The sequence below is a fragment of the Malurus melanocephalus genome, unplaced genomic scaffold, assembly GCF_030028575.1.
Source record: "Malurus melanocephalus ecotype Western Australia unplaced genomic scaffold, MMel_1.1 scaffold_254, whole genome shotgun sequence".
Lineage (NCBI taxonomy): Eukaryota > Metazoa > Chordata > Aves > Passeriformes > Maluridae > Malurus > Malurus melanocephalus.
Window position 1 is genome coordinate 794,074 of NW_026623486.1, and position 11,146 is coordinate 805,219.

Consider the following 11,146-nt stretch of genomic DNA (forward strand, 5'->3'; position numbering starts at 1 on the left):
GTATTTAGGAGTTGGTTTTCCCAGTTTAATTAATCCCCCCGAACGAGGCGAGCGCTCGTGTCTGCGCCGCAGYGCTGTACCTTATCGGACTGGCGCATGTAGCAGTAGAGAATTCCTCTCATGCACTTTATAGCAGAATGCTCCAGCTCGTGAGTCCTTCCTTTGTCATCATCGATACGCCTGGGTGAGAGAGATAACTCATGAAACAAATTGCAAATGCATTAGGGGGGGAAAGAAAAAAGGAGACATTAATGCTTTGGAATATTAAGTATTTAAGTAACGCTGTTGGATAGTTGTGCCCTCACTCATATCAACATATTTACAGCCTTAGTCATCCTTTCTTATTAAAAATAATAATAATAACAATAAACGGTTTTTTGTCTTGCAACTTACATAAGCCTTGCTATTTCAAAATTTAAACATTAAAAAAAATCCTTCCTAATAATATATCATCCTGTGTCTTGCAAGTAAATGATTGTTAGCACCAGCAACAAGCCTGCCAGTGCCTTGAACTTTCCTACTAGATTTAAAAGTATCCCTTGAGTTAAATTTGCCACGAGGACCTCTATTTTTAATTGCATGCATTAATTCCTCTGTAACAAATACTGGTACCAATTACACTACATGAAAACATGTTTACTTACCAAAATAGAGTGATATTTTTAACCTAGTACCTTCACAAATATGAGATGTGGAAACCACCMTTCTCAATAGGTTTACAAATCTATTTTTGATAAAGCTTCCTCTTTGAAAACTTTCCCGGGAACTGAACAAGAGAGGGAATGTAACCTGGCAGAGACTGAGTGCAGAAGTTATTCACCTGTAAGCAAGGGCCAGTGCCCAGGCACAGGCAGCACAGTAAAGGCTGTCATGGATTTTTGCCTTTTGGTTATCCCCATAAGTCTTGGTAGGGAACAGACCTGTGGTCGGGCTTTGATGGAGCAGCAACGTGGATTTCACTGGAAGAAGGAAAAATAAAAAGGTTGTTAACAAACTACTATTTCTTCCACTTTCTAAATAGATTTCCAGGAATAGATCAAGGGGTGCACAACCTGTCAGAGCAYCCACAAGATAAAATAAGAGAAAGGAAAGTAAGGAGAAACACACACAACACTTGTTACATGGTTTTTCCGGCAAATTAGACCTTTTTACACAAAAACYCAGCAGTAATCAAAACTATTTCTATGAGTCTGTTCTAGCACAAGCCACTTTGTACAGAATTTCTACAAAGCAACCCAGTAATTTCCTTTCTGTGAAAACAGAAGAAAAAGGTAACTACAGTATGTCAGCTGTCSCCCCAATCATTAAAATGCTTAAACTGTCCAGAATTCTACATTCATAAAAATTACRCTTTTAACTCAGGCCAGATGACTGTATCAATATTATCAATGAAAGCAGAAGGAAGTAAGTGAGTAAGTAAGGAGAAAGGACAACTACAATTATTTAACTCAATACCTTGATATAATAATAGAAAAAGACAGGAAATCTCAGGCTGACAAAAGTGAGTTGGAAAAAAGACTAAATATTACTCTAATTCTTTTTGTATTTCAATATTCTGCATTTTGGGAATTGTTTTCCCTAAGGTTATGTAAGAACCASAATGCTACAAGATTGAAACTAGGCTTAATGCCCTCAAACATGACCTTCTAACAATAATCTGTCCAGCATAAGACAGGAAAGCAGGCTTTTTTCCACAGATTGTTGTCAAGCATTAATTTTAAGAAACCCTTTGTTATCTATGTACTAGAAACTAAGTGATCTGAATGAAATCTACAAGGTTTTTCAGCTTTTTGCATTATATTTTTCAGTGTCTTGATAACCTGTAACAAAAACTTTGATAAAATATTACCTGAAGAAGTCAATATAGATTATTCTAAATTAAGTATAAATTCAATAATAGATTTTTACTGTGGCAGCAGCATAATTGCCTGAGATTAATAGCAAGCACCACCACTGATTTATTGCTGCCAAGTTAAAAAAACAAATTGAACAGCCATCTCCTCTGTAGGAAAGCCAAAAGCAATGCACTAAAAAAGCAACAGATCTATGGACAGACCAGGTACAATGCAGATTTCACTTCAAAAAGCCATTWGAATGAAGTCTCATCCCGTATTTTTAGAGTGATGGGAAAATTGTTCACTATTCTATAGCCTTGTCTGAGTAAAACTTGAATCTTAAACAGCCAATTGCACAGCTATTAAAAAACCCTGAYTTTAGCATACTTCATTATCACACAAACCTCCTGAAACCCAAAATAATCAAAACAAATCATTGCTTCTTTAATGGTTTTGGCTTAAAATAACCTCGTAATGAAAAGAAAACTATTAAAGGTGATTTAAAGTAAGTTAGCTAACAAAACTTCAGCACAAAAATACATTATGGCATAATTAATAACAAAAAAGAACTTCTCACTGATCACCTGCCAAACTGTTCCACGTACTATAAGAAAGCTTTTTTCCATTTAAATTTTTTCTCAGCTGTACCTGGTCAATGCTATCATACAAAGCTACCCCCTTATCCAAAATAATTCTAAATTCAGTCTTACAGCTGGACTGGATTTTCAACAGACATTTTGATTTTCAACAAGATGTGTAACTCAGCCCTTGTCTTTSTGCCTTTCAAATTTCCAGCAGAGGTTTAGGAAACTATCCTTAAGTAGGAATAATGTAGCAYTGATCTTTATCAATTCTAACTCACACCTGGGTTAGTTCAAGCATTATTAACTTACCAATTCTATAGTAATGATTTAATTTATCCCACAGACTTTCCCCCTCTGGCTTTGGAAGGTTAATACATTTAAGTGGCTCATAAATTGAACCTAAAATAAGAAGAAAAAAGAAAACCAAGATCAGAATCAGTTTCATAATTCTAACATTGTTAAAAATTACTGCAATAAGGTATTTTTCCATGTTTGGTATAAAAAAGCACAATTTATCAAACTTCAATTGAAACAGAAAAAGTTATGTCAACAGAGAATAGACTTCTATACGTGTTTTTCTCTACAGTGCCTCTCTACAGAAACCAGACTTCCATCTGTATCTCCAATGCCTTGTAGACAGCCAGCTACAGCAAATGCTATACAAATGTAGTTAATTATTGAAGACAACTATTAAATGTTAACAATTTTCTAGGAACATTTTCTTGGAAACTTAAGTAAGCTATGGAGAAAATTCTGAAAGACGTAGAAAAAAAACAGAACAAGAGGGCCAAAATTAGACCATATTTAACTATTACTGCCTTACCTGCCTTTTAAAATGAACATGTCCAACATTATCAATGTTTTACCTGCCCCAACCTCGTTTGCACCCACCACCAGTCAGCCCAGCTGATCTCATGTCTTGAATAAGGGTTCGCTTGTACCCACGTGCTGTTAAAGCTTAAACAAGCCATTCAACAGATAAAGCCCCCAAATTAGCAGTTTTCCAGAAATATACAACGCTATCAAATCCCTATCTTTCATTCTCCTGTTCCACGGTTTCACTATCTCCACCTGAAAGTCAGTTTTACTGAGAGCTGAAATGGGCTACCTAYTAAAAATGACTGGGGTGAACCATTTCCAGCTTCTCATTTCAGAGYAACACGCTGCTCTCCTCCATAAATCACTTGGGCTTTATTCACTGTTCAGGATGGCAATGCCTCCAAAGAGCCATGTGCTCRCAGGAAGAATGAGAATTTTCCCTTTCCGGACTGCAGGCTGCCCTTCTGAAAAGCTCAGGGAATGCCTTGCCAGGGAAGCCCAGCCAGCCAAGCAGTTCTGGCAGGACACAGTAAGTGCTCCTGTTCACAGTGCTKCTTTGGCAATCCCACCACATTCCCAAGCAATGGACACGAGATTTATCTATGCACTCCCATCCACATGAAATAAAGAAAACAAAACAAAGAGAAATAAAAGTGCTCAAGAAACAACAGGATGTGGCACTCAGGTGGTGTTTGGTCAAATGTTGGACTAAATGATCTCAGAGGACTTTTCCAACCTGACTGGAATGTGTGTGGAATAGTGACAGAGGCTTTATGAATCAAGTCCTTTGGTGGGGAGACAAACTTTTGCTCTGCAATCACAGTAGTGAAACACAATCTACTCCTCCCTAAACAGAACCTTGGGTGTCTGCTCTCCATGGATGCCCTGGGCTGCTTCCCAACTCATTGGAGCTTCCCCTACAGCCTTTCCCCACTGGGAGAGGTTAAATTAGAAATAACACCTGCATGTGGGAAAGGGCCTGGATGGAAGCACAGAGAGCCCAGTTTATCTGATCTGCCTAAAAAAACAAAGTCAAAAGAAATGAAATTTTTCCTTAATGGAAAATAAAAACTTGTAACATATCAGAGCTTTTGTATCTTCTATTAAAATAAATACATAAATAATGAACATTCTGAACCAATTTAAATCCATTTTCAAAGCAATTTCATTTTTCTACTTCTTTTTGCCTATGAATCCCTGTCCATGAGATAATTCCTAATTTATACTGTTATACAATTAATTCAGTTATCYTGCAAAAGCACACAATACAGTGAGCTGCAGTAACTGTTATTTTGTTCAGTGCTGTAGTGAAAGAACAATACACAAAGGAAAAAAACTTCAGGAAGTCAGTGAACGAAAAGCAACAAATTTATGAGAAATTCGATTATTAGATTTTCAAAGGCAAAATAAAGATTCTAATTCACAGGTTAGCTAACTGAATATCAGATGTATATCCACCACCCTTTGTGTGTGGAACAGGTTCAGAATGTCCACTTCTTGCAGGCTGTTAACCCCAGTGTGGTGCCAGGACACAACAGCGAGTATTCACAGGCACACACACACGGACATACAAAGTCAAAAGTTCCTGAACTGAAATTGTTCTGATTTAAATACTTACCAGACAATCTGTGACCCTCTGTGGCCAACAGAGAAACAAAACAAAGTTATCAAGAACCAAAAGCATATCCTTCTATTTCAGAGCATTCAAAGATTTCAACTTAGTGCAGGAAAAAGATTAAACAGAATAGAGAGCATGAAATTGTCAAAACACCACCATCTACCAGTCACATTATTTCAGATATTTGAAGCTTTAATAGAAATATAGTAAAACAGAGTAGACTGTTGATGAAACAGAAAGGTGAATTGGATTCAAAGCTTAAAAAACTGACAAAAAGTTTTATGCTTTCTAAGTATTCCCTAAAATTACTCCCACTACAAGCAGAACTTGTGTAAATCAAAGTTTTCCACATATTCTTCATTAATTCCTCATTAGCATCTATATAGTTTATGTTTTGCTTGGGTGTCTATGGCATTCTCCTGGAGAAATCATGTGGTAAATKATGTTTCATTACTATCACAACCTAATCAAAGCAAGGAACAGTCAGGACAAACACGAAGCTGCTCCTTTCCTTGTGCTTTGGGAGTGAGCCCATAACACAGAGGAAGCTATTTTTAGGATGGCTAAAAAAAAAGTCTGTCTACACTCTCATCCAAAATCTATTTAAGAGTTCATTTCAGTAAGATTAAAACCTGTCATAAAAAGCTATTTTCAATTACATATTTTAAATATGTTTTCAAACTAAAAAATAAAATGTTAAAATATGACAACAGCAAGACTGTAGCACTCTAAACATAATAGAATGACATATGCAAATAGTACCCTGGAGGTCTCTGTTTGTACATTCGCATTCAGAAGAAACAGAATGAGGACATTAATTTTAAATACTGTTTTCCATAAATACATCACTTTATTATGACCATACAGTGTGAGTTGTATTTTAGGTAAATAAGTAGGCATGCTAGGAAACATATAAAAACCTATTTTGTTGATTTATTATTTCTTCTGCTGTCTAGTGGTGTAACAACCYCATCCAACATTTAAATAGGGTGTATGGGAGTTCAGCTTTTCTTCCACAAAGAATGAAGTGTGCCCATTATTCTCTTAAACCACAAGTGCATTGCTGCAGGCAGTACCTACTTCAAAATCAGTAAAAGACTGATAGAACATCAAAGTGTCACTTCCTGCATTAATATAATTAATGTCTGATAAGAGAACACTACAAGTCCAATTAAATCCCTGTTGTCTTCAGACATTACACTRACTAAATGCCCTATATTCATAATCTGAAGGAAAACAAATCCTCTTTCATTYCCYACCATTTACAGGTTCCAGAGAAATATGACTTCACCACTCTTCAAATTGAATAATTACTAAAAATGACAGACATTCCTTTCAAAGTATTAGAGAACAGGAAGAAATCTCAATCCTATGTWTGTACAACCTCTGGAGGATGAAAATATTGTCATCCTGATGTTAAAGTGCTTTYCCATCCACCTCATTTTAATTCCAGTTATACCTGGGATTAGCACTAACTGCTCTTCAGKGAAGAGCTGTAAACTATCCAGATGTTTAGATTCAGAAGTTATGGCCAAAATGGCTTCAAAACAACTCTGCTCCCAGATTTATATATACAGAAGGTTTGAACACACACACTTCCTTGAAGATGGCACAAATTGTGGATATTAAAGAAAAACAGGGATTTGAATGGAATTCTGGACCAAGTCTATGGACAAGGATTTGCATATTTAAAACAGGGATGGTTTATTCAAATTTTTCAAAGTATAGAATGATAAAACAAACACTTCTCTGAAGTTTAATCACAAATGGAAGCAACATGGCAGGAACTTTATTTCCAACATTTCATATGCCAGAAGAACAAATTAAAATGTTGATTTGCATAATTAAATCAGGACAGTTCAAAAGAAAAAAAAATACATATGATTTCCTTCTAGATTTGCTAAGAATCAAAACTGACCACTGCCTTTAATGCGACACTAGTCCTGGATGTAATCAAACMCTTGAGACAGGAACCAGCTCCAGACCTCAGATCCTGTAACTTTCATTACCCAGCATTACTAAGGGCAATGACATCTTCACATTACAGAAGTCATTGGCACCAGACGGGACTTTATTTCTACTCACAGCAAAGTTTAAAAAAATTAGCCACTATACACAGGAGGAAACTGTCATCAAATAGCTGACCCTGCTTTGAGCAAGAGCCTGGAGTAGAYGACATCCTGACAACCCTTCCAAACTGAAATGTTCTACAATTCAATGAAAACAGGGAAACACCTGGAGAAGSGCTTGGASAGGAAGATGCAAAAGGTATTAAAGYATTCCTCTACTTGAATACACAGTAAAAGTAAGCAAAAGATATGAATTGCTACGTAGGTTGAGTGATAACAACATGGGTAAAAATGAATAAAACCTTGTAATAGTTTCATTTAAATAGCACTGAAGTRACAAAGATTTGAAACTATGATTGATCAAGAAAAATCACGTGTTAGATTGTGCAGGTAATTGTATTTCATAGAATCACAGAATATCCTGAGTTGGAAGGGACCCACAAGGATTGTAAAAGTCCAACTCCTTGCCCTGCACAGAACAAGCCCAGAATCCCACCCTGTCCCAGGGAGCATTGTCCAAATGCTTCCTGAKCTCTGTCAGGCTTGGAGCTGTGACCAATGCCCTGGGCAGCCTGTTCAGTGCCCAACACCCTCTTTTCCTGATACCCAACCTAAACCTGCCTTGACACAGCTCCAGCCATTTCCTCAGGTCTTGTTGCTGGGCATCACAGAGAAAAAAGAAAAAATATGCACTAATTAATCTTGTCCTTTCTCTGTCTCCTAATCATCTGAAGTTAGTTCTCTGTACAGTATATTATACTTTATGGAAACTACTGATCCCAGCATTWACAGTAACTAACAGTAACTTACGGAACACCAGAAATAAAATACTGACCATCCTGCCAGTACACAGGAGYTTCACATAACCAAAATGCCAAAGTCTACCACACAAGCCTTGTAAATGCTACAAGCAAGGCAGGAAACCATTCAGGATACTCAAGGCAGGTATTGCCATTTCTGAGAATTCAAAACAATAGGTGTTAAAACTACTAAAAGTGTTGATATCATAACAAAGAGAAACATCAAGYATCTATATAATAACTAGGAAAGAGTAAGTTTTTACACTGTCAACACATCACATGCTCTTTGATGTTCAGGGAGGCAAAATTGAAAAGCCACAGGCAGGGCAGAGGATTCAAGCCACTCAGTTCTGAGTCCCCTCACCTGGTTAATCTCATCAGCACTGAGCTGCTACTGTGCTTCAACAAGARCTACACAAGAGTCTTCCCCAATCACAACATTTCACATGCATACATCTGTTCCCAGTCAAACTGCTTTCAAAATACACATTAATGGTCTTTACAACTTCACATATTCTAGCTTCTATTGTACCTGAGGAGAAGCTGTGCCAGGGGCCTTTATTTTGCTTCCACTTAATTTCCAAAAGTCAAGCTTTGTAACCAATGACTGAGTCACTGGCAATTCTACTTAGCTCTAAACCAGTCACATTGGGGGCTTTTAGGAGTCAATTGCAAACATCATTCTTAATGCATCTTTCATGTGACTGCCATCTTAAATGAGAAATTTGAGTTCAGAGATGGTTACACCGAGGGATACTGACAGAAACACAAAACACAAACAGAACAGGAAGATTTGACAGTAGATTTCAAACTAAGTAATTACAATTTTCAGAAATTTTCACTGAAGSAGTTCAAATTTTTAAGTTCTACTATACAGTGCTAAAAATCTACCAGCACAAAACATTGCATGAAACAAAATACACAATTATTTTTKGTTGAATTAAATAGCCACAAACAAAAAACAAAACACAGAACTGCACACTTACCAAATTTTAAAAAAGCATGCGCAGAGGAGGCTCTGTCATCATCCAAATTGGCCATTTCAAATTGGTGCAGCTAATCACAAACGTCTCAGGCTAAGCTACAGTAATTTTCAAAACTGTTTAGTAAATGTTAAAGGCAATCAGCATTAAATTAAGTGAAAGCAATGTTAGTGGAGTTATTAACATGACAGACTGCACAGCACAAACTTTCATCACACGTTTCCTTCTTCTACACTGACCTCTTGGTTTTATTTGACTTTTACTTCCTTAAAACTTATCTGAGTAAAAGGACACMGTTTACAATAGTTTTGGCTATTGAYACGGGTTTTGTTATTCAATAGGAAATTTGCGGCAAAACACCAAAAGGTGATGAATACAACCTAATATATTTCAAGATGAAATAAAAATACTGATTTAACTAGTGCATATAAAAGTGTTTAGTAAAATTTAAGACAAGGAGCTAAAACTCTGCTTATGCATAGGGCTGCWTTTATCCCATGTGAAATCTAAACCACGATATTTCTTGCTGTCATGTTATTACTTATGGCACTGAATATCTCAATTATTTGAGGTGGGACATCTTCCACTTTGGAATATATAATAAGAAAAAAGCATTTGTAATTATGATGACAAATTTTTTCCAAATCTTCGAAGTTTATGCTTTTTAAAGTAACCAAAATTTCAGGGGCTTTAGACTAGTCAGCTACTGACTTTATCATACAGCTACTATCTTTATTATATATGTTTTCCCAATCAGAGAAGCAACAAATGAAACAGTTTTTTATTGCTTTGGGAGAGGAAATGGAAATCTCTGAATTAAATCTGGTTTTACTGAAAAAAAAAAGTAATTCATAATTTAATAGACATAAATATGAGGATACAAATTACCTCCTACAGGACTGAGTCTTACATGATACATCGCTGCTGGCTAGAAAACATGAGTCAGTGGTGCATTTCAGGCACGTGGGTCTATTCTGTGTTTACTACATCTCACTCCAAGCAGCACACCAGTAAAAAAAAAAAACACAAAACCAAACAAAGCAGTGTGTTTTTTGAGCCTCCAGCACAGGCCTCGGCCAAACCAGAAACATGTGGGGGTTTCAGTCACTTTCTATGGTCATCCCAACCATGTCTCCTTCTGACAGGGCCAGGAAGGAAGAAAAAAGCCCTGAAGTTATACAAATTTCAACATAAAGATACAGCAGTAAACTTGAAAAATAAGAATATGTTTTTTATTTTTAGATATGAATGCTACCTRAAAGCTAATGTATAAAATTTGATTTTAAAATCAACTCTAATAWCAGAAAAACTTTTCAACTAAAATARTGTTTACTTCTTGACYGWATTTCCTCRGTTATTATATAAAATGCCATGAAAAAAACTCTAGACAATCTCTGGACAAAATCTGTATGAACTGGGAAAGAACGAAGACAACTGCAATAACAATCTGTCATTACACATATCATTTATACACTCCACAAAAAAAGTAACAGGCAGCAGCCGTTAAGAAAATGTGTTTAAAACCATTCAAATGCCTTGTGCAGACACAGGGCCTGGCTCTGTAGGGGATTCCCACAGTTCGTGTGCTGCCGTGAGACCTGGGATTCGCACACTCCAAACATTGGCTGCCAGCCTTGGTTTTGTGGAGCTCTAGGGCTGTATCTGTCAATCAGCCTTCAGATCACAGCACCGTGATCTGGTAATCATAACCGGCCACAAAGTATCAACTCCTTCAGTGGGCACTCTTAATCCTGGGATTTGCCAATCAATCTATGCAGAAATTGAACTTTTAAAAATTTATCAGACCACTTCTTTAGAGCCCTCATAAAGCCCCATCTTTCTCTCACACTCTCTGTGTGTAATCAGTCATTAGSACAAAACCAAGCAAACATGCAAATAAGTAACAACTGAATTAAAACAAGCATGTGTGGCACATAAATAATCACAGAAGGATCTTCTGGAAAATTGTTTCCATTAGAACGATTAAAGCCCTACTAAAACTGCATTTTACTTAAAAATATAATTAAAGCCTGAGTTTTTTGAAGTTCAGAAATTAGGGCTAACTCGGCAAACATCACCCTTTGGTTTAGACCAGAATGTACATGTTGCCTCACAGCTGCCACASAGTCCCTGTTCAGAACAAGAAATTCCCATGCTACACAGAGGTTACCCTTACCTAAGAGAAACCTGGCAAAAGCTGGTACTTTCCTCTAAACACTTCACCTGTTCTACAACTGCAACCCTTTATACAACTGCGCTACTAAACGCTCCACGAGCGGCTCCCTTTGCTCCCGTGGGGACAAATGACACCTGAGCGGCACTGGGGCTGTGCCCGCCAAGGACAGGCGGGGCCGGCTCCCCCGGGGTGCCCCCTGTGCCCTCACAGCCGGGGCCGCCACCGGCGAGAGACACGGCGGGGACAGGGAAACAGCCCCGGG

The 11,146-nt window shown here is 37.3% G+C and overlaps 1 protein-coding gene across 5 annotated transcripts in view; it reads right to left on the reverse strand.

Moving 5' to 3' along the window:
* PHKB (phosphorylase kinase regulatory subunit beta) overlaps positions 1–11,146 on the reverse strand; it is a 198,366-nt gene that overhangs the window by 54,124 nt on the left and 133,096 nt on the right. For 3 of the 5 annotated variants that reach the window (XM_057375670.1, XM_057375669.1, XM_057375668.1), the window contains 3 exons: positions 2,729–2,818; positions 821–959; positions 81–180 (listed from right to left, as the gene is read on the reverse strand). In XM_057375670.1, coding sequence (XP_057231653.1) covers positions 81–180; positions 821–959; positions 2,729–2,818 — 329 coding nt within the window. Of the gene's footprint in view, positions 1–80; positions 181–820; positions 960–2,728; positions 2,819–8,711; positions 9,456–9,589; positions 9,677–11,146 lie in introns of those variants that run through there. The other 2 variants (XM_057375666.1, XM_057375665.1) reach the window with 2 other exon arrangements.